We start from the raw sequence: 25,378 nt of genomic DNA on the forward strand, positions 1-25,378 counted from the left end.
TCTCTCCAAAATCTTCATCTTTAATGCTTCAACAGTAGAAAAACACCTGGGATGTCTTTTTAAAGTAATGCTGAGTGCACGTAGGTATATTTTATGGAAGAAGTGGATATGATTTTAGTCTCTACTTCTGATCAACTTGCTTTTTGCCTTCTTTCCTAGGAAGTGTGTAGAGAGCTCTGGTGTCTCAGCAAAAGCAACCGCTGTGTCACCAACAGTATTCCTGCAGCTGAAGGAACACTCTGTCAAACTGGGAATATTGAAAAGGGGGTAAGCTCAAATGATTTATTATCTATTTGACAAGTAGAGTAATCTGATCCATTTCTGGTGTTGGTATTCAACCCCTAGGAAATCGTGCATACTAATTTAAAATACATTTGAGAAAACAGTAGATACCTTGCCTGATGAGTTAAGTGGCACATATAGATATCTGCACATTTGCAACATTTGGGAAATTACAGTGACTATTTATTTTCTAGCTCAGTTACACCTTTCTGTGCATATATGTATATATTTGTACAGAAAATCCAATAATCTTATTGTCATATAATATAGTTTGTTCAGTCATATAAGTCTAGGTTTCTTCCTGATAAATAATTCCCACAAGTATATTTTATAACTGGAGTCAAATTAGAGTTGATTTAAAATTACAATGTAAGAGAAAGGGGTAGTAGTAGAGGAATAATTAAACAATTTACTGAGCATAGAAATTGTAGCTAAATAATTTTAGTTTCATCAGTCTGATTTTCAAAAAATATCATTATTAAGAATTGTTCAAACGTATAAGAATAGTTTATGCTATTTCTGAAATTCTTTAGGAATTGCTATATATGTGAATTCTAGAATTTATTACTACATACCGAATTTACAATAATAACTACTACTGTCTTCTGTTCTCAGTTCTGAATTCTTCCATGTTAGCTGGGGTACTTTCAACAAAGATTACACTGAATTTCAGGTTGCAATCTGATTAAAAGAATGAAAGCTTTTGGGCAGCTGTCACAGTTTTATTAATCCTTGCTGACGGCTTCATTCAGGACCCGTGACCTACTGCCATGTTGATGGCTTTTCCATGCTGAGTTTGGAAATGTTGGTAAATTGTGCTAACTATATGAATTGAGAGGGTCATTTTTAAAGGATTAAGGATCTTTTTTTGAGACTTTATAAGTAGCCAATAAAAATACAGAGACCTTCACGCACTACCAAAAATTCTTTCTTTTTTTTCACCGAAGTAATAGAAAATATTAAGAACTGCATTCTTGAAACAACAGTCTAGATTTATTTTGGAGTCAGCAGTTCTTGTCAACGACAAGTAGCAATTTACATCAATCTGTACTTAGAAGAAATACATAATAGTAAGGGGGAAAAGTTACAGTGAGAATCTCTTTCTTTATTTGCCCTTGATTGATTATTATTCTTGTGATCTAGTCCATGGGCCATAGTTTCTTTTTGCCTAGAATAATACTATCATTAAGCTTGATGGCTCTTTTTATTTTACTTTATTTTTATATCCCAAGCATAAAGAATTCATTCTTTTAAACATCTCACAGTCCTCCTACTAACATTCTGTAAATTTATATAATCAAGTAAGGAAACCATGAGTAGTGGCTATCTGAGAACACATAGCTCAACCCCACTAATCATTTATATGGTAAATGCATATTTAATATCTTATCATTTGTGCTTAATAGTAGGACCCTCAAATGTTATATCTTACAGCTATTTGCCTATATGTGATAGAGGTGATTTTTTTTTGGAAATTACCAACAATTTTGAGGGATGCCAAAAAAACACTCTCAATAACACTAAAGCTAACAGTATGGAATTTAAATTTAGGTAAACAGAGATATAATACTTTTAAGCATACACACAAATAAACACAGACAGGAGAAAGTGAATAAAAGGGGACAAAAATATATTTGATTTCTTAAGATTCACATTCTTTTTTTAGAGCTTATTTAAGTAATCTCTACACCCAACATGTGGCTCGAACTCATGACCCTGAGATCAAGAGTGGTATGCTCTTCCAATTGAGCCAGCCAGGCACCCCTAAAGATTCACATTCTTAATTTTGGTTAATGGTTGTCAACTTTTTGATCCCTAAATCCTTTCTTCAAATGAAGTCTACAGAATTCTGATATGTACATTTGAAAAAATGGAAATACTCTTGTTAAAAGAACTCCTTCCTACCTCCTTACCCTGTCCTTGAACCCTTGTCACCTTCTAACATGCCTCAACAGAACATCTTGGGCTCCATGAAAAACTGTTTAAGAACTTTGTAAGTATAGCAAAGTTTGTGTACCAAGAGATCATTCATATTCACAACATCGTAGTTTCACATAGTCAATATGTTGGATTTCACCATCTAAAATTAATCTACAGGGCTCCATACTAGGCGTAGAACCTACTTTAAATAAATAAATAAATAAATAAATATTAAAAATAAAAATAAATACAGTTAATCTACAAAGCAAATATTAGCCATTCTTTCAGAGACATGGAAGATCAATAGACAGCTTTATGAAATTGACTAACAAATGAGTGAATGAAAAGAACAAGTACATATGCAGACTTGTAGAAAGGAAAAGGGCAGAGTGCTGTGCGGAGACCCTCAAATTATCTCTATCATTAACAGTGAATTTATGAGAAGGCTTTCAAAGTATCAGATCAACCTGCATGTTTAAGAGAAAAAAATATAAAGAACTAGAAATAAGAGCTGTTTTATTTCTTTTTTACTAACTGCACTTGCTATGTTATTTATTTATGAATTTTTATTGTTGATTGCAGTTATTTTTTTTTCCTTAGAAGAGAAGCATGTTTACTGTTGCCAAATGCAGATTTTTCTCTTAAGTCTCTATCTATTTGGAAATTAAACCAGAACTCAGAATTTTTACTCCAACCAAAACAGCCATGCAAAGAGCTAGTGACACAATTAGAGTAGAAATTTCAATTGGTCTAGTCAACTTTGGGTGGCATTAAAATATAGTTGGCCTTACCAGTAACCATGATGATGATGATAATGAAAATTTTTAAAGTACTTATGCTGTGCCAGGCACATATTTATTATGTTTAATATTGGCAAAAATCCTGTGAGGTGGTTACTGTTTTAATTCCACTTTACAGATGGGAAGAGTAAGACTTGAAAGCCTAAGATTACACAGCAATTTAAAAGCAGAGCTGAGACTCCAGCCCAGGTCTTTCTGATTCCAAAGTTGAAACTTTGCCCCTGTACACTACCTCTGATTTTACCTTACATTCAGGTGGGAAATTTTGCAGAGAAAAAAGCAAATTTTTCTTGTCACAGGAATAAAGTGGGTCACTGAGCCTGAGATTGGTGGTGACAATGTATTTTACCCTTTAATACTAAGTGGATTTTTCACTTATCTACCTGTAACAATTTGTTATCTCAGGAATTACGATGAGAAAGCACTATGGGCAGAATTGTGTTACGACTGGCAAAATAATGAATCTCCACTTTAAAACGAGAGAGATCTATTTCAACATTTTGTAGAGATTTTGTAAGGATGGAATAAGATGATATTTCAGTGAGCTTTTTGTGGGCTTCTTCAGAGGAAAGGTGCCAGTGTATATTCCTAGAGCATCATCATTCATTTCATTATTATTTTCCAACCTTAGATGATGGTTGGCAGAAAATTCTTCAACAGACTGTCTTAACTGGCACTAACGAGCATCAGAGAGTATAAGCATGAGTTTGTGTGTCTCAGAAACATGAATGGAATACCCATGGCTGACCTCTGATCTTAACTTTGAATTTCAAAACTACTGTCTTGAGAAGGAACAAGAAAAAAACCTACATCCTGTCTAGCCAGCAGGATAAAACCAAAGCTGTTCATAGTTTTTTGAATACATCCTTTAAAAAAAAAAAAAAAGTCGGGGGAGGGGAGAAATATTGCTCAAGTGATAGCGTAGACATATCCAGAGGACTGGATCCACAATGATCTCGTCAAACTCTGGCTGCAAAAGATATGGGATCCCTGCCCGGGGGCGCAGTTCCACAAATGTTCCATGTAAGTATGGGAACTGTTCCATGCACATTTAGCAGATGGAGTAAGAAATATGGCCAAAAAATTAAAAACTGATCTTTGCGTGAGTCCTGGGGGGTCTGACATCGCTATTACAGCCATTGGATGTTTGCCTGAATAAGCCATTCAAGTATTGAATAAGAACCATATGGTCTGAATGGATGTGCTCAGGGACAGTAGCATTAACCAAAGGAGGAAATTTGATGAGCCCAGACGGTGCGCTGGTACTGTGCGTCCACGGGTCACACTCCTACAAATCAATCAATATAGTTTTCAGCCAAAAGAACTTTCCTTAGTCATGGCATCAACAATAGCTCTTTGGACAGGAATCAGAGGGATGCCATACATGATAAAATAATAAACAAGGATTCAGACTGTAAAAACTCTGATAGTACTGTTGGCATTGTTACTGAACAGGATATTAAGGAAAATCAAAACTCAATCTTTGCAAGCTCTGATGGTGACCAAAAAAGTTTCCAATACTTGGTTTATTGCCAAAAGATTGATTTAATGATTCTACAAGACCAATTAGAGATATAGCTCAGTATTTAGGCCTACACATACATAACACTGATTCCTAGTATCTTTGCATGGGAAACAGAGGACTGGATTAGAATAGGATTATTATGTACCCTTTTAAAGCACTAGATATGTAATAAGACATTTGCAGCCCTAGATCATAATTCACTTAAGAGTAGAATATAATATGTTTTGACTGGGTCCCAAACTATAAACACAGGAAGTGAAAAGAGAATAGTCCTTTCAATTGCTCTAGAAATTTAAATAGTATGGGATGACAAGTTCTGATTTAGAATTTGGGCTGAAATAAGCTTTTGCATTCCCGCACCTGCACAGCAGAAAGATAAGGGTTTTAATAGTGCTGTGCTCCAACTCTCAGCTTTTCTGACTTGGGAAGAATGTTCCATATTGAATCACCAACATCACTTCCTTCAGAATCTTAGGATTTCCTTAGGGGTCTCTCATTCCAGATGCTGGCTGGACCCAAAGTGCTGGCTATGATATGAGAGGTACCATAATCACATCCTAAAATGATTCTCATTAAAAAAATATATATTATATATATATTGAGTATACACATCTTGAAATTTTGCTTTGTGGAATTCTGACAAATTCTTATTTATATTGTGTGATTGTAATATATCTTGTTTGAACATAATCCCCTGATGTAGATCATGAAATTGAGTTGTCCAATATCAAAAGATGTTGTTTATTAATAGGTAAGTGTTTTTTAAAAAAACTTTTAAAACCTCACTGGAATGTATCATATTTCTAGATCATTTTAATAACATATTTATTTTATTTAGAAGGAATATGAAAAGCAAGAATGAGCAATATGAGATTTTATTCTTGAAATGTGATAGTTTTACTTCTATCACCTTTCTGAATCTTGTTTAACATACCTGTATTAGCAAAAAGAAGGCCAAATTTACCCAGTTTATCTAGAAAATTTAGGCTAAATTAACAAAACTGATATTTAGAATAGTCCAAAATCACTAGATTGGATAAAACCTTTGAGAATAAAGATTAGAAACTGATCTCCATCTGAATATTTAACTTACGTAGTTTAAGAAATGAAGTAAAATTCTGTGCCTGTAAAATAGAGCTTTTACAGGTTTAGCAACTTCAGGTAGAAAAAAAAAAAGAAGAAGAAAAGTAGAAAATACAACACTCAAAATTCTCAGCTTTATGCACTTATAGGTTTTATATACTTCAAGTTGCTTTATTTGGTATAATCTAATTATATTAGTTATGACTTACATTAAAGTCTCGGTGTATATTGATTAATGTAATAATCTAGAAAATTAGCTCAACTTGTTCCACATGAAAGTTCCCTAGAGGCTTCTTAAAGCATTTATTATTAAGTTAAATAAGTTTCTTCTCTAAAATCAATGTCCGATGTTAAGATACTTAACAGCGCTGGAGCAGAGAAATAGCAAGATTTCCAAAGAGATCCCTTACTGTAAGTATAAGGCAGGGAGAAACTAAACAAAACTGAAAAGACCATTTTTGCCAGAGATCAATATCAACCAAGTCCTTTGGTAGATTTATAATTTCTTTGAAGGTATGTCTGCATAGAACTGATTTCTGAAATTGTCCTAATCCAAACCACATTGGATTTGAAAACTAAAGTTAGTCCCTATCTTATAGGTAGGGAATCTGAAAAAACAAATTACTTGCTTTGGACCAGGGATATTGCTAGAATAAGAACTCAGGTTTGTAACACAGACTACACACAGACTGAATTAACTTGTTAACTAATTAACTAAGTTGTTAACTGGTTATTAAGCTAAACACTAGTCTTTTGTCAACTGCTAGATGATTGATACTTACATTACTTTTTTAATTTTTCATTTTTTAGCCATTAATATTTGTTATTTAACTTTCTGATACAACTGTCTATTATGTTATAACTCCATGGAACAGTTATAATTCAATAGCACGAATTTATGCAGTAAAAGGTTCTAGTAAGTCACTCATGAAATATTACTGCTGTGTAGATGTTAATTGATGATGAGAACTGAGGAGCATCCTACAAACTGAATGTTGTGTTTGTCTTTTACCTTAAGAGTACGTTTTAAAAGGGAAACAAGAGAGTGACTTCTCTCCCTGGCCTGCATTTTGTGAGCATCTAAGAAACATATATGACAATATTATAAAATTCTTTGGAACCTATGTCTTTCCATATTCTTTTGGCCTTCACCATTTCTCTGTCCCCTGAAAAATGCAAAAAATAAAGTTTTTATCTATAAATTATAAGAATACTCAAAGAGGTCTGAAATAACATGTCGCTGTACACTTGCATCTAAGTTTTTATCTCCAGCGTTACTTTGTATTTTATGAAATAAAGATAGGTCAGTATACTCTAATACTCTGTTATACTTCTAATATATTATCCTATACCTACATTGTTTTTTCCCCCAGCTATTTCTGTGTATTTTGGACAGATAATCCTTTTTCTGTTCAAAGTGACTTTGGGCAAGTCAGCCTCCTTAATATTCTAGTTTCCTCCTATGAAAAAATGAAGCATTTAGACCACATGAATTCCAAAGTCCCTGAGCCTTAGATGCAACTCTGTGATTATATAAAATAAATGTAAAATCAAATTTTAATGTTATTTGACATCAATAATGCTAAATTTCCAAATTGAAAAATAGGTAAATTTTAAGATTTGGAATTTTTTAAAGTGTTAGTTGCCATTGATTAAAACCACAGGGAACAAAATCGGTAATTGCTGGTCAATAATACATTGCTCAGTTATTCCCGTAGGAAAATAAGTGTAGGCATAAATATTACTTGGCCCAAATTGTGACTTTTGTATAGGTGAAGGCCTAACACAATTGAGATATCATTATACAAATGGTTGGTTTTCAAAATCAATTAAGTCATAACCTGGCAGCTGAAATATTCTCTCCCTCTCAAGTAAATGTTGTTATTAGCAGCCCTGCTCCCAGGGGTGATACTGTATTATCAGTTCAGCCAGCTACCTCTGGTTCACCATTTTGGACAGATGATTTTTTTCTTCATAGTAATTTTCATAATAACTAATTATCTTTCATAATGTCCTACTTTATTATTTATTAGACTTGGGGTCAGAATGCTTTACCTTATAGCCAATCAAATTTTGACTTTCTCTTGCCAAATTTTTGAAGGACAAATGATAATTAATTACCCAGTACTTCTCTAAAAAATTCCTTTATGTTGTTAGAACTACTGAAAGTTGAGTGCAACAACCATGGAAACAAAGATGAATTTGACTTTTTGTTTACCCTCCAGTACCTCTAGTTCCTTCCTTACATGCAGTAACCAGAATAGAGCACAGAATTCTATAACTTAAGTAATGTATTCATTCTTCCAATAAATTTTTGTTGTGTGTCTACTCCATGCTAGACACCATTCTAGACATTCAGCATTTCTAATAAAACATTCTGTGATGATGGAAATGTTCTATATCTGCTCTGTCCACCACAGTAAGCACTAGCCACATGTGGCTATGGAGCCCTAGAAATGTGGTTAGTGAGTCTGAGGAACTGAATTTTAAATTTTAATTAAATTTAAATAGCATAGTTATTACTATATAATGCTATATATTAAAGATATATGTATTTTTTAAAAAAACAGGCTCATAAATACAGAGGACAATTTGGTGGTTGCCAGTGGTGGAAGAAATGGGTCAGCTGTTTTTGGTTTTGTCTTTTTAGTTTAAATAATTTTTTATAATAAAGGATATTAAAAATTTTGTCAACAATTTTTTTTTTTAAATGCTGAGAGCCATCAACTATAGGAAGAGATAAATGTGTGTCATTCACTGTGGAGAGAAACACATCTTCCTAAAGGTGCTTATTGATTTCTTTCTGCATTCTGGAAGATTTGTGTGGCCTTCCAAGAATTCAGTATCATCATCCTCATCTGGGGTTGGCAGGAACTTAGCTGTCTCCAGGACTTTGGAAGGTTATGAGTGCTGTCTACACCACATTTAGATCTCTGCAGTTGCATAAGCCTCATTCCTCATATGTGCATTCCATTTTAACAATGATATTAGCTAATTTCGTTGAAGGCCTAATATGAGAAAACCATTGTTCTAATCACTTTATGTGCCCTCCTAGAGGGATGGTGTTATTATTCCCATTTTGCAGATAAGAAAATGGAGATCTATATAAACGAAGGAATTTGCCCAATGGTTACGAATATTTACAGAACTCTTTCCATGTATCAGATACTTTCTACTCCCTGTGTACCATGTTCTTCACATTATCATTATTTACTCTCACATGCTATAGGTTCTATTATTATTTACCTTTTTATTTATGAAGAAGCTAGGTGCAGATAGGTCAAGTTACTTATTCAGTATCTCTGTTCTTATTCAGGTCTGAGTTCCCAACCATCATACTATCCTGCCTCTAGGGATGTATTTTGCTACAATAACTTCATTATTTGTGGGCTGAGATTTGTTGCTGAATTTTCCCCTTTAAAGCATAGATAAATTGCCTAAAATGAGTATGGTGCTATGTTCATAATTTTTAAATTTTTACATACTAATGAAAAGAGACAAATAGTAAAGAAGTAATTTGAAAAATAAACAGGGTAATTTAAAATAGTGGTAAGTGCTAAGAGGGAAAAAAAACAGGAGGATGTAATCTCTATTACATCCTGGAGTTGGCTTTGGGAGGGTGGGAAGGAGGGAGGTACCCCTCTTCAGAAAAAGGGTAGTCAAGGAAAGACCTCTCTGTTGAAAGGACACTTGACTGAGACCGAATGACGAGAAGACAGCAACATAAGTAATTGGGACAATAATATTCCCAGAAGGACCAGCAAATGCAAATTCCCAAAAGAGGGAACAAACTTAGTGTATTGAGGAAAAGAAAGAAGTCCAGTGGTCTGGACCAGTCTGCAAGAGAGAATAAGACTGGAGAAGGAGGCAGGGGTCAGATCACAAAGGCCACTGCTGACCAGAACTAAGGGAAATAGGAAAGTAGTGCAATCACTTAAGCAAGAAGTGACGTGATGTGATAATATGTTTTTTAAAAGAGCTATCTGAATGCTTACTAGAGAATGGGCTGATTATGGGTAGAAAAAAGTAGAGGCCTAGAGACCAGGTAAGAAGCTGTTCCATTTGCCTATTTCATCTGAGGTGGTAGCCATGACAGTGGTGAAAAGTGAAAGAATTCCAGCTATGTGGAAGTAGTGTAATAAACTCATTACTTTCTAAGCGTCATATATCAGAATACCTTTACATTTTGATATAAAGTTGAATTTCCATGTAACAATCTGACATTGCTGCCAGTTATTCAACTCTAATAATGTGTCTTATTGTTATTCTTATAAACAAATGACTTTCACAGCATCAGTGTGGTTTGTCAAAATTTGATAATTGAGAAAAATTGCACCGATAAAAGCCTACAAATGCTTTTTTTAACCATATTCTGCAAATAAGATTTATCATGTTAGAGTTATGAGCTGATTATGTGATGTCTGTGTCTCGATAAATTATTCCTGGCTCTCTGCTTACATGCAGTATGTGTGGCTAGTTTACTGCAGAGTAAAGCTGAAAAAATTCCAGTACACATGTTCTTGCAGGGACTATACACATGGCTAGTCAATATATGTAAGAGTTTTTTGTACCCTGTCCCTAGTATCTTGGCATTACTTTTATTATGTCTGCAGGACTCGTGTAGATGAAATGCCACAACACATTCTTTTACTACTGTAGCCTCAACCAGGCTTTTTTTTTTTTTTTTTTTTTTTTAGTAAAAGAAATTACCATCATAAAAATTCCTTACTGGGGAACTTTCCTTATTGCGTTATCATTCCATGAGCCTAATAATAGTGGAATATAAAGAAAAAAATTTTAATGCTAAAATATCTAAAAAAGACTTTTGAGTTCTCTTTAATGTGAAACACTAGGATTCTGGAGGAAGAGAAATAAGAAAAAAGGAAGTAAAGTCAAGTTTTCTAGACTCCTGGTACATGTTAGAGATGTATAAATCATTGCCTAGCTAAAGATAATTTGCAGATCACGTGCACCTTTGCCATTGTCTAAACACAGTTAAAGAACTCTCAGTCTGTTATCTATTGGAGAATGCTAATGCCTATAATTGGTCATTGCCGGACCCTTATGTATTTCTAACCTGATAGCTCTATCTGCCTAAAAGCTAATTCTGTGTTTTCTGTGAAATCTTGCAGTGGTGTTATCAGGGAGATTGTGTTCCTTTTGGCACTTGGCCCCAGAGCATAGATGGGGGCTGGGGTCCCTGGTCACTATGGGGAGAGTGCAGCAGGACCTGCGGGGGAGGCGTCTCCTCATCCCTAAGACACTGTGACAGTCCAGCGTAAGTAGCTAAAGTAAGCCGGAGCCAACAAAAAGACACAGTTGGAAATGATTCAGAGCTGTGGTTTCACATGTTATCTGTAAAAACGTTTCACTAGTGAGCCAAGTGTTTGTCTTCTGAACCAGCAATAGGCATAGGAGAGTGGAAGAGCCTTGTTAGACAGACTTTCTTTTTCTTCCTTCCCCCTTACTGTGCAACTAAAAATAAAAGAAAAAGAAAAAAGAATAGCATTGTGTATCTATCCCAGGTATAGCCAGACTATTAATCTAGTAATAATCAGATAGATTTCCCCCTCCAAAAACTACTGAATTATGGATGAATCCAGGTCTGCTCTTAGCTACATTACCATTATTCCCTGGAAACCTAATGTCTTTTCATATGTCACATAAAATTATTACTGCTACATTAGTATTAAAAGGACCAATGAGAGCACTTCAAGGGTTGAAATGCCCTGATTCGCATCACAAATCACAATGAAAAGAATACTGCCCATGTGTTAAAATAGTTTCCATTCACATGCCCCTATTAATCATCTTCTGGAGCTGCCACCACTTTTCTCCCCGTGACTATTTTATGCAGGTCGGACCTTTCCTCTCCCACCACTCTTTTTCTCCGGTCACAGTCCCCCTGGCGAAAGGCCAGCCGCATTAGTATTCTTTGGTAGCTGTATTGCCTCTCCCTCCCACCAGTGCCCATTACAGGTGGACCAGTCTCCCAGTTAGACTTTCCTGTCCGTCTGGACACTAAACTGCTCCTTAGCTGCTGCATATCAGGTGCTCCCGTTTTTGTCTAAAGCTCAGGTTGCGGGCCTCCTTTCCCAGCTAATGCTTGCTGCAGCATGGGGTTATAATATCCCTTCTGCTTTTTTTCCCTTCCTGGGATAAAAGATAGTCAGGTTTTATTTTTTATTTTTCTCCATTAACTCAGGATCCCTCTCTTTGGTTCCCTTCTCTAAACATCTCTTTTCTTCTCTTTTACTCTTGTTTAGCTTGATATTATTTCCCTTTACACTCGTTCTGTGTTTCCATTCTCCAGCTTTCTTTCCATTATTTTCTTTCTGCTAAACAGAGCTAGCTCAGTGTCACCCACTCATAAACTAGTCATGCTACCATCATCCCCACGCCCTTGTTTTTGTCTGACCAAACCATCTCTCCCAAGCTGATTTAAACTTGGCCATTCCTGTTCCTTTTTATAATCAGTATCCACTGGCATTCAAAATATATTCAAAATGTAACTTTAATTATTCCATTGACTACCAGTGAGCTGAAATTATAATTATACTTCATCTTTTACAAACAAGCACAGAATAATTACCGAAGTTCAACTGCAGGCTACTGTAAATTAGTAACCAAAACTATAAGCCTCTATGATAAGTAATATACCCAGATCCTTAAGAGAATGACTTGGACTTCTTTTAAAAAGAAGTTAGTTTTTTCCATTCAAAATAGCATTCCCAAATAATAGCATATGGCTTTTCCTAATGTTAAATACTTAAAAAATTAATTTATGTAAATAAAATATTGGACATCTTACTTTTTCATTAGTTTGAGTGTAATATGCAATATTTATATAATGCAAAGCCATCTGATTTTTAGATGTAATTTTTCAAACTTCATGTAATGAGATAGAAATTCATTTCTGCATTATTTACTTTGAAGTGGAGCTATTTCCAGAGAATTACTTAGTATGCTCCCATTTCCAGTCTGGAAAAAATAGTAAACTTACTGTTTCCTTCTTGGTGAACAGATACCATCAGATTATGTGTTTTGTTGAATACGATTCAAATGATTTTTCATTATAAGTAAGTGATTTTTAGACTCATTGTGTTGAATGAGCACCTGCTTACTATGATAATTAGAGAATAAATTTATTTAATTGCATATTCTTAAGAATGTAAATTATGACAATTAAGAGTCTTGTAAAGTTATTTATAGTAAACTGCCTTAGTTTTTATGTTCAACAACCATAATCATCATTGCTAACAATCACCAGCATGATTGTTTTTTTAATAACTAGTAAAATGTCAAATTTTGTACTTTCTTAAAATAAATGCTAATATGTTTTCGTCAAGCAATATATATACTCTTTATGTAGACAGATATATTCACATGTTAAACAAAATGTGTTTTCAGACCTTCAGGAGGTGGAAAATATTGCCTTGGGGAAAGGAAACGGTATCGCTCCTGTAACACAGATGTAAGTAAAACCAAACTTTGCTATGAAAAATTAGCTTACATTTCCCCTAGAGCAGGGAAATTTTTAAAACTGTAAGCTATTCGGTCATAAATCCATGTGTATGAAGGTCACATGAATTTTTTAAATTGTTAATAGTGAGTGGAACGGGCCTCATGTCCAGAAATTCCATCCACAGGGGACAAGGGGAAGCTCAAGCACTAGGAACAAACACAATGTCCCCCAACAGGTACCAAGAGAGAGTAATAGGTCCCCCAAAATGACTTGGTCCCCCAACATTCATACCTTTACCACCACTATCTTTCCTGAGTCCACCAAGATTAGTCTTATGCCCATCAAATAGGATTATTTTATGTTTGCCACTGTAAGAAGCCCCAGATTCCCACATCATTCCTCATCTCTTGCCATCCAATCCCATAAAGTTCTACATATCACATCTTCTGTTGTGTATCTCTGCCCAGCTACTGAAACTTTTCTTCTGTGCCCTTCGGAATTCATGATGTTTTGGCAGCAAAAGCCCTTATATCTTGATGTCTCTGAATCTTCCTTCTCTTCACGTTGTTATTCTAATGGAAACTGGCTGTCCTCTAATGATACTTAAAATAAACTTTAGTGCTCTAAAGGTGTTTTCTCCCTTAGCTCTTGAATGAGTGGAAGTAGACTGACTTTTTAAAATATCTCATTACCTCTTTCAAATCATTCTTCCTCCCTCTTATCTAAAAACCACACCTTTTTTTTTATGTACAGTTCGATGATTCATTAGTTACGTATAACACCCAGTGCACCATGCAATACGTGCCCTCCTTACCACCCATCACTAGCCTATCCCATTCCCCCACCCCCCTCCCCTCTGAGGCCCTCAGTTTGTTTCTCAGAGTCCATAGTCTCTCATGCTTCATTCCCCCTTCTGATTACCCCCCCTTTCTTTATCCCTTTCTTCTCCTACCGACCTCCCTAGTTCTTATGTTCCATAGATGAGAGAAATCATATGAGAGTTGTCTTTCTCTGCTTGACCTATTTCACTTAGCATTATCTCCTCCAGTGCCGTCCATGTTGCAGCAAATGTTGAGAAATCATTCTTTTTGATAGCTGAGTAATATTCCATTGTATATATGGACCACATCTTCTTAATCCAGTCATCTGTTGAAGGGCATCTTGGCTCCTTTCACGATTTAGCTATTGTGGACAATGCTGCTATGAACATTGGGGTGCATATGGCCCTTCTCTTCACTACGTCTGTATCTTTGGGGTAAACACCCAGTAGTGCAATGGCTGGATCATAGGGTAGCTCAATTTTTAACTTTTTAAGGGACCTCCACACTGTTTTCCAGAGTGGCTGTACCAACTTGCATTCCCACCAACAATATAGGAGGGATCCCCTTTCTCCACATCCTCTCCAACAATTGTTTAAAAACCACACCTTTTAATTTCATGTCATCAGACTGTTACACAGCATTCCTCACCATCATGCTCTCCAAAGCTATTCCTATCTTAATTCTTGGTTATTTCATAAATATATAGATATTTTTCCAATATCTTCTCTTCTGGATTTTTCCATAAACATACAAACATATTATTATTTCTCCTATCTTAAAAAAAAAAACAAAACACCTGCTAGTTCTTTTCCCCTTTTTTCTTCCCTCTGAAACAAAATTCCTCAAAAAAGTTGTATACTTCCATATCTAGTTTCTCTTCTATTTTTTCCCTAAAATTGTTCCTGTCAGATTTTTGCCACCATCATTCTACTAAAAATGCTCTTGACAAGTCACAGATGACTTCCATGTTTCTAAATCCAATAGTCAGTTCTGAGTGTTCATTTTACTTGATAGTCGGTAGGCTTCCATATCATACAACTTTTTGGTTGTCCTTTTTTACTGCTACTTGTTTTTTCTCATTCTCCTTTGCTGGTTCCTTCCTACTCTTTTTCTCTTACTTCTTAGAGTGTCCAGGACCTAGTCCTTGCCGTTTTTTGTTTGTACTAGTAGTATTCATTTCTTTGTTGATCTCATCTGGTTTCATTGCTTTCGATAACATTCATATGCCATTTGATGCCCAAATTTATGTTTTTAACCCAGATTTCTTTCATGGATTCGAGACTCATATCTTACCATTGATTAGACTTTTAATAGACCTCTGATATTTAACATGTCCAAATGTTATCTCAAAAACATTTCCGTATACCTGTACCTCCCACAGTTTTTCCCATCTCATATGTCAACTCCATCTGCTTCAGGCCAAAAACCCTTGAGTCATTCTTGATTCCATTCTCTCACAGCTCATATCCAATCCCTCAGGAAATCCCACTGGCTTTCACTTCAAGATATATCCTAGATCTGCTACTTCTCACTGCCTCTACTGCTACTACTCTGTTCTTCACTGACTTAGTCTGAAGAGCTTTTTCAGTGGATTTCCCATTACTACTCTTGCTCCCTACAGTTCTCAATAATAGGAGGCAGAGTGAGTCAGATTATATACTTTACTCAAAACCTTTCAGTGGCTCCATTTTACTTTAATCCAAGTTCCTTAGAAAGGCCTGCTAAGACTATACAGTCTAGCCCTCCATTACTTTTCTGAACTAATCTCTTACTATTTCCTCCTCAATAACCCTGCTCCAGCCACACGGGCCTCCTTCCTTGTACTTACCAGGCATGCTCCCACTTTAGGGCTTTTGTATTGCCCGTTTCCTTTACCTTATATACTCTTCTTCCAAAATATCTACATTCCTTACTCTCTTACCTCACCTTTATTCAACTGTCACCTTCTCAGTGAGGCCTAGCCTGAATACTGTATTTAAAATTGCAACCTTCCCTACTCCCTACAGCCCTGAGACTCCCAATCTTCCTTATCCTGCTCTATTTCCCCCCGTACATACTTCTAATATCCTCTGTAACTTATTGATCATATTTACTTCTATGTTACATTTGCATCCTGAAGTAATAACATGTAGCTTTAATTACAACGATCGTTTCAAGCTACCAGCATTATTTAGACATTCACTCAACAAACCATTGTGTGCCTACTGTATATCAGACTGTTCTAGAGCGAGAAAGACAATTTCTGCTCTCAAGAATCTTATAATTTCCTGGGAAATCAGTTAAGTGCAGAAAATCACCACTCAGAGTGATTAATGTATGATATGATAGAATAAGTATGGGATGCTATAAAAGCACATAAAATGGGCACATAGCCTAATTAAGGATTTAGGGATTTCTTCCCATAGAAAGATAAAGATATGAAGGGCAAATAGGAGCTGACCAGAAAAGAAGAAAGCGACAATGAAAGCATTTTAGGTAGAGAGAAAATTAAGTGCAAGGCTTATAGGTTAAACAGCATGATCTTTACCTGGAGGCAGTAAAACACCATTCAAAAACTTAGCCTCAGATTTATACTTTATGTGAGAATGGGTTGGGGAAGGTGGGACTGCAACAGAACAATAAACAGGTCAGAAAGAATTTAAGCATACTGGTGGGAATGACTGAAGTGCTGAGCCATGCACTATGCACTGGGAATGACAGTGAAGTCTAAAGAGGGCTAAGAGGAGAAAATTAAGGGCCTAACTTCAAAAATCTATAAAAATTGAAGAACCAATGTAGTAGGAGAAACAGAGTGAGGGAGATAGAAGATGTGGGGATCAGAGAATGGAAAGCACTTGAATTTCATATATAACAAGTGAGACTATTCTCGATGATGACAAATCTGCAGTGTGGTCAAGGGAATGCATGCCTAGCTTTGGGCAGAGATGAAGGAGTTCAAGGATCTTCAAGGCTGGGGAGTTTGGGGAGTCTTCTATGCAGATGTTGAGGTCACTCAGGATGATGTTAAAACCTGGACTTTGAGACAGGTGTCAGACCCTCTAATAAATGAGAGAAAATGAACATGATGAGTTTAGTAGGAATGATGAAGCCAGATAGTGATTTGGATGAATAGCATGAATTTCAGAAGACTAGAGGTTTTACACAATGGTAGAATAAATGAGTATCTACTGTATATCAGACTTTGTTAGGTAGGAGTAAGAAACCCGAACCCATGTCTCAATTCACATGTGTTTCTGTTATGTAATTGTAGGGGCAGGCATATGTTTTGACCTTAACAAAATAGGTACCATAATGTGAATAATGTATGATAAGTAAAAAAAAAAGAAAAAAATTACTAGACATATCAGGCTTGTTGCTTTTTACTCATGAACTTTGTTTTAGATGCTCAAATTGTAGAACTTGCTATTGGTGGATTGACATTTCTATTACCAGCTTTGTCTTCTGTTTCTGCTTCCAGCAAATGATACAATTAACATAACTATATCATGGAAATACAAATTTTTTTCACAAATCTAGACTCTACTAGTTCAGAATATGAGACAATTCAGTTACCACACTGAAATTTATTTTCATGCTAAGTTAATAAAACTGAGCATAAGTTTATAAGGTGAGGACATTTAAAGTATAATCTAATATATGAAAATTTAAACTTTCAGAACACATAATCTAGTTGCACTGTCCAAGAGAACTTTCTTCATTGATAGAAATGTTCTATATGTGCATTGTCCAGCCTGGTAGGCACTAGCCAAATTAGCTCTTGAGCACTTGAAGTGTAGCTAGTGTTGGGGCGCCTGGGTGGATCAGTAAGTTAAGTGTCTGACTGGATCTCACCTCAGGTCTCGATGTCATGGTCATGAATTCAAACCCTGCGTTGGGCTCCATGCTGAGTGTGGAGCCTACTTAATAATTTAAAAAAAATTTTTTTTCTAATGTGCTAGTGTAAATGAAAATCAAAACTTTTAAGTTTAATTAATTTAAATTTGAATAGCAACATGTTGCTCATGGCAACCATGTTGGACAGCACCGAGCTATGCACGGAGCACAGAGTCTAGCTATGCAGTAGAAAAATAATTGTTATAAAGAACACTGTAAATATTATATATAAAATTCTCAAAGCAAATCAATCTTAGATCATTTTGGAAATAAATGTAGAATATTTCCATTTTTGGTAATGACTGAGTAAGTCATTCTGACAGAACTCTTTTTAAAAATTATTGAATAAGAATGTTTTAAAACATCACTTTAAGATCTGCAAGTAACTGACAAGATAGTGAGGGAAGTTCCTGAAGGTCAAATTCTTTGAGAAAGGGGAATTCAAAAATGTTAGTGGAGCATCAGAGCACCTAAGTTTCCTTTGCCCTGATAATATTCAGAGGAAGAGACAAGATAAACTTACTGTGTCTCTTTCCTACCTGTAAGGAAGGCTTTTCCCAAAGCTCCTCCCTTGTTCCCTTGGCCGACTTCATTCATATTTTATTGGCTTGGAGGTCACATACCCATTTTAAACCAGTCATGGGCAAAAAGAATGGGATTACCATAGTTGGTTTAGATTAATCCAAATTCGCCCCTAAAATGAGGTTAAGATCACCTTTCCTGAGAGGTAGATTCCTGGTCAAAAATCAGAATTCTGTTAGAAATAAAGTAAGAGTGATAGATCCTGGGTACACCACACATGTCTGCTCAGAGCTCTTTTAGTTCCCATCTTTACTAGTAGAAGTAGCAGCAACACAAGTAGTAGGCGTAGTAACTGCTGCTAACAATTACTGAGCATTCACTATGTACCAGACCCATTAATTTAACCATACTTTCTTCCCATTCTGAGAGTTCTCCTTCTCCTGGGCACTGAGTTGACTCGCTGAGATATTTTAAATTTTTATTCTTTCAACAAAAATCTAGAAATAATATGCTAATTTAAAGTTTTGGTATAATCTGTTCTACTACAACTTTACCTCTGCAACACAAATTAGCTCATAAGTGATTGAGACATTTTGTGCCATATTTTTTGCCGCTAAGTGATACAGCGGCTAATGTCACATTGATACAGCTGAATGGTAGAGGAAAATTGTAGTGCATATGATGACCCTTCATCCCACATTCTCCTTTTTGGCAGTTTGGCCTTATGCTCTGTCATAGAACTCCTTATCATGTGTTTCTGCCTGTTCTTTGTACATTGGCCTCTTGTCTCTATAACTCAGCATCCTCAACCCTTGCTTATTAACTTATTTCACTTTTTTGGGGGTGGGAGGGAGATAAAGTCCTGTGTTTACTCCACTATTCCCTTGTTAGGAACTTGTCATGTATTTTTTAAACTGTGCTCGTATCTTATTAGAATTGTTATTGTTTTTGTTAGTGTCCTGTCTTTGATTTGTCTGCCTCTAACACATTTTTCTCGTATGCCTGTTATTTTTACTGTGTAATTTTACAGAAAGGTTTTTCAAGAATGTATGTGTTGTATTAGAGTAGAAACTCCTATATTTTAAAATCTATTCTAAAAGTTTCTATTACAAAGACTATACTATAAGATAGATAATTTAATGTTAAATCATAAAGAGTAAATCAACTGTAGTTGAGATTGAGTTATGCAAGCAAGAAAACTTCAGTATGTTCCAGTAAGCATAGAAAGGGTGTTACTATGGAAGCATTATAGGGCTATCGTGTTTATATTCTTTAAATTAACCTTGGAACTTTTTTCTAAATGTACAATTGTTTAAACATTCTTTTTTTTGCCCTGTATTGCCTGGGTGTCTGTTATGTACGAGCTTCCCTAATTTAAGGGATTCAAGAATATACTTGCCTTTTTAGATCAGCCTCCAGCCTTCGTGCGTTTTTAACATCGTTTTTAGTGCACATCGTATTTAGTGACACTGTAAATAATATCTAAGAGAAATTTTTACAATTAGTTAAAATCAATTTGACAAAAACTAGGAAACAATTCATAAGCATTTTTGGCTTGTCATTTGTGATCCAAGAGCTTTTCTTGAGACTTAAACAGGGAATAAGGGATAAATTCAAATGATCCTAGAAGAATTTTCAAATCATTGCACAGAATGAGATCATGTTAGGCAGTCAAATGGCAGGAGCACCCATTTATGAATCTTAGAGGTTTGCTCTATGCTATTGAATTTATGCTTAGAATGCACATTATAATAAAAAATAGAAAATCTATGGGGCTCTCGAGTGGCTCAGTTGGTTGAGTGCCCAACTCTTGATTTTGGCTCAGGTCATAATCTTAGGGTCTTGGGATCGAGTCGCATGTGGAGCCTACTTAAAATTCTCTCTCTCCATCTCCCTCTGCCCCTCCCCCCACATTCAGCCCCCTACCCCCAACATCTGCTCTTGTGAGCTCTTGCACATAGGCACATGTGCGCTCTCTCTCTCTCAAAAGAAAGAAAAAGAAAAAGAAAGAAGAGAAAGGAAAAGGAAAAAGAAAAGCAGAAAATCTAGGAGATGTTAGTCTGATTCACACGTGTTTGATAGAGCCTACTTAATATTCCTTTTAAGATCTTACAACCCATTCCTCATAGCCTGTCATTTTCTCAAGTGGTATAGCAGTCTTGACCTTCTCATTTCTGTAGTGGGCCAGCTAGTACTATGGATTACCACTTAGTTCTCATGTTTTTACATATCATAATTATTTATCACTATTAGTCATTACTCTCTGATTAGAGTTGAATTAACTTCATTAAAATCATAATTGAAAAATAGAATAAATTAGAAAATCCCAAGGAAAAGGAAAATAATAAGTTGGGATCAGTACCTTAAAATATGTACCATAAGTTCCTTCTGCATATTAAGATTGGTCACACATTTTACTCTGAGTTTCTTAGAGGCCTGGGTAAACAAGCAAACACTATCAGTTCTAAGTTTCATAATGTCTAATAGCCACGACAAAAGGAGATATATCACAAAGGACCACTTTATATTTTGAAGTTTTGATACTCCTACAGGGCTCTCCACACTGGTGAATCAGATTGAAATTTGCAAGGCACACAGACTTTTTTTGCTTAAGTTAGAGGAAAAATTAAAACTGGGAAACTGTAGGCCAAATAGTCTTAAAAAGTGGCTAGCACAAAAGCAAGACAGCCACACCTCCCCAGTGCTGATTTAATTCCCACCACAGGCATTTGAAGGATAGAGGAGTGGTAGAAAGACAAGGGCTCTCCAGTAGTAAGGGAACAATGTTCCCTTTATTTCCTGTCCCATTTACCCCAGTTGGAAAGAAAAAGATCCCCAGAGATAGAAGAGGCAACTTATAAAGAAAAAAATCTCAATCTTTAAAAATTTAAAAATAGGTCAGAAAATTGTATCCAGCTGTAAAATTGGCCTGACCAGTCTCAAGAGCAACCTAATCAGCCTAGAGGCCAGAGGTATTCACACGTTAGACTCTGAAGCTGATTATCTGCATTAGGATGTATTAGACAGGCAGTTTGTTCCCAAGATCATCGTTGGTCACCCCAGAAGCCTTCAGAAGCAACTAGACAAGGACTCTTTCTTTAATACCCATATGATGGTCTCTAGGACAGAATAGCATGTAAAGACAATAGCTACAGCAGGAACAAATTAAAATGGTTTTCATCTTGAAGCTACTGAGAAACCAGGAGCTCTTATTATAGGTACAGAGTAGAATCGGATGAAGTTGGGTCTCACCATTAAAGTAGCAACTACAATAGAATATTTGGGATCATAAGCTAATCTAATAGATAATAGACATGGCTCTTGTGATACTTTGGTTTGAAGATCAGAATTTTATGGAGGTCATAATGCCATAAAAAGGGACCTTTCTACCTTCCAAAAAGAATTTCCTATTTTTGCTTAGCTCCTCTCCAAAACCAAAGGAAAAAAAAAAAAATCCTTGTTTTTCCTGTTGTATGTTATTTGTGATTTGTGTGTCCGCTTGATAATGTGACTAGTGTGGGGTGACCAGATCAGATGGAGGCTAACAGCGCTGGTAGTCAAGGAATTCACACAAGGCAGAACAAAGGAGGTAGAAGTTTTTTGAATATACCAGAAGGGAGAGGTGGGCAGGACAGCAAAGCAGACTGTCTGCCAAGAGGCAGTGTGGGGGGTTGTAGTTAAAGAGGGAAGGTGAGGAGGTATGGCAACGTATGGAATTTTCCTTTTTTGGTGCCCGTGGTCTGGGTGTAAGTAACCCATGGGTCAGCTAAGGCTTTTATGGATATTTGGAAGTGGGTTGCCTAATGGGCTGTTTGTATTCAGCCTGGGGGTTGGGGGTCACTGTGCGCCCTTCTACATTACTCAGGCTTCCATTGTTCAAGTTGGTTGCCTAAAAGCAACCTCTTCAACTAGGGTAAAGCTTCTAGTGAAATACCTAAACTTCACTCAGGCTGGGATGGAGAGTCATATTTGTCTTGCATCTTAAACATCCGCATTTCCTCCTTTATCTTATACATCAAAACTATTTAAAAAACTGTGGACTCAGAAGGGTTTCTAGGTCATCTGTGGTCTGTTCAAAAAACTAAGCATAGGTTGTATAGTACCTAGGTATTTTCTCAGTCAGCTTTTCTAGAGGGGCATGCTATTCTGCAATTTTTTTCTTCTTCAGGACGTTGCTTTGGTTGTGGAGAAGTATAGCCTATATTTCAAAGTAGGATTGTAGTGGAAAAAGTATGGTTTTTGGATTCAAATTGACTTAAATTGAATGCTGACTTTAACCCTTGTTGCTAGTTGGTCTTGGCAAAATACCTAATCTCACTAAACTTCAGGGAACTCCTATGTAGAGTATAATTATATCCAACTTTCAGGGTTGTTTGAAAATCAAAAGAAGGAACACATGTAGAACATCCAGTGCTACTTCCTAATACTTAATCTGTACTCAATACAGTGTAGTTAATATTACAGACATTTTTGTTTCAAAGCGGATTACAAAGATTACAAAGTACTTTCATACATAATCTCATTATATCTTCAAATCACTTTTATAAAGAGGAAGAACGAGTATTTTTTTAAAAGTATTTTAAAATGAGGACTTAAAGCTAAGCAATAGGCTAGTATCATGGAAGGGATGAGTCAGGCTCAGGATTTCTGAGTACTGATTTAGTGCTCTTTTAATAGACGAGCCCTTGGGAGGTGGGTGTGGCAAGGTAAGCTTCTCTGAAAGAGTTTGGTCACCTTTGACATTGTCTTACTTCCAGTCTAACCTTACCCTGCAGCAGAACCAGATAGCTGAGAACATTCTGAAACTACAGACCTTGCCCCCAGGGAGAGGTGTGGGGTAAGTGATAACAAGGTACAGAGTTGATCCATTAACAGTGTTTTAACCGCGTCCCAAGTTATAATTAGAAAACAGATATGTATCAAACACTGGATTTTTTATGAATATTATATATAATATTTATTATATTATTATGGCAAAAAAGTAACAGGATCAAGTGTTATTAATCTTCTTTAGGTTAGTACAAACTGGTGTGCATCGTGTTTTGAAAAATAAGGACTAGCTTTTAAGCACAGAATAGAACTTGCTTGTTCATTTTGTCCTTAAAAGGGATGTTTTAAAAATTACAAAGTGAATGTTTGTTGCTTAACATTTTCATAGGCTTAGGGGAAAGGGTTATGCTATGGATAGATAGCATTTTAGTTAAATTGAGGCTACACAGAAATAGATTTAAGTTTGAAAACTTGCACAGAAGATCATGGTATCGAATATGACAGCTAGATTGTGGTTTGCCTGGACAATGTACGTTTAGCAGGCTTTTCTTTCTTTTTCTTTAAATATTCAGAAAAACTACAAAAAAAATCAGAAACCATTTTGTAGAGAAAAGATAAGATTGAATCAAAACTGTTTGAGATGATTCATTGGACACGACATTTAACTTTAATGAGATAATCATACAATACCTGATAAATAGGAAATCAGGAATTTTGTTTGCAACTTCTAAGAGAAGGTGTGGAGACACGGACTTTGTTAGCCCTTGTGTCATTGTGTGACTTAGAAAGTGATGCCTGTTTGGGTGAACAAATAGAAATGTCCTTTCTTCACAGTCCTATGTCAAATAAGTAACTTGCTAAGCAGATCAGGGGCTGGAATTTAAATTCCACTTATGCTTCTGAAACTAATAGGGTATAGCCAGAAGAATATATTGACATCCTGAAGAGGAAGAAGAAAGTTAAATTTGGGGAGTGTTGAAGGGTGGTCTAGTGTAATAGTGAAGAAGCAAAAGTGCATTTAGTGTGGAAGCAAGAAAGGAAGAAGCAGCAGAAGGTGGAAAGTGCAAGAGAAAAGTAGTAGGAGAATAAAATGCCAGTTTTGCTCATTTGCAATTTTACCTGAGGCCGGAGGAATCCTTGTATCCTTCCAGCCTGCCTATCTCCTTTACCAAGGAGAGAGGAATGGGAAAGGGGAAAAAGAATTTTTTTTTTAATGATTTTTTATTATATTATGTTAGTCACCATACAGTACATCCCCGGTTTCCGATGTAAGGCTCGAAGGGAAAAAGAATTTTCACGCTCAGCTTTCTTCTCATACTTTATTGCACGTAAGACATAACACAGTATTTATGGAATTTTCCTCATTTGCAAGACATTTTGGGATGTATTTCTCTTGAAGTTAAGTGGCATTTTGGGTGTATTTTGCAAATGAAAGAGAGAAGGCACAAAGGGCTTCTGCGACTTGCCAAGGTCACCCTATTCTTTAGGACAAAACCAGGATTAGAAACCCAGTAATAGAAATGCCACTACAAAGTTTGTCAGCGGAAGCTGAGATTTCTTTCTATAGCAACTTTTATGCCCCAATGAATTATCCTTTTTTTTTAGACTTATGTACCAATAAAAAGTATTAAGTTTAGTCAAAAGGAGATGCTTTTAAACAGTGTATTTGGAAGCATAAGATAGTCTGTAGAATGTGCTAACATACACATCTCTATAAAAAAAATGTGCTGATAAAGATGTTGGTATTAATTTTTTTTTTATTTCTTTGAAAATACTAAGATTAAAAATGCTGAGACCTGCAGCTCTGCCCTCTGGATTTATGTGGGGTCCTGCTGGTTGCTTTTTATAAGGAGAGGATGCTTGATTAGTGTTAACACTAGGAGGCTGAAAACCTGTCAGGCTTTACATAAAAAATTGGTTGCTTGTGCCATGGTGTCAGCATTTATTACCTTTAAGCAATATAAAAAGCATTACGCCTTAAACTCTCTACTATTCCTAAAAATACAAAAATAAAAATATACTTTACATAATTTTTCCTTAAGAAATTACTCTTTTCTTGGATCACTCTTATTTTTTGGAATGAGAATATACAACTCCTACTGAGTTAATTTCTAATCAACACAAATTCAGAGCATTCACTGAAGGAAACATGGAAATCAGGAAAACAGAACACTAACTGATATATTCTAGAAACAGAAAAGCGTGGGATCAAGTCTGCTAGTTTCCTTAAGCCCTTCCATCCTCCATGCCATTCTATGAACCTTCTTAACACACTCCTGTTTCAGGGCCTTTGCATTTACTGTTCACTCTTCTCACT

At 35.8% G+C, this 25,378-nt stretch overlaps 1 protein-coding gene across 1 annotated transcript in view; it reads left to right on the forward strand.

Annotated features, from left to right (window-relative positions):
* Positions 1-25,378, forward strand: part of ADAMTS6 (ADAM metallopeptidase with thrombospondin type 1 motif 6) — a 290,816-nt gene that overhangs the window by 192,326 nt on the left and 73,112 nt on the right. The window contains exons 12-14 of the mRNA XM_045794264.2: positions 160-267; positions 10,743-10,888; positions 13,021-13,084. Coding sequence (XP_045650220.2) covers positions 160-267; positions 10,743-10,888; positions 13,021-13,084 — 318 coding nt within the window. The remainder of the gene's footprint in view (positions 1-159; positions 268-10,742; positions 10,889-13,020; positions 13,085-25,378) is intronic.

Source organism: Ursus americanus, chromosome 5 (genome assembly GCF_024610735.1).
Source record: "Ursus americanus isolate L20-20 chromosome 5, mUrsAme1.1.p, whole genome shotgun sequence".
NCBI classification, from domain to species: Eukaryota; Metazoa; Chordata; class Mammalia; order Carnivora; family Ursidae; genus Ursus; species Ursus americanus.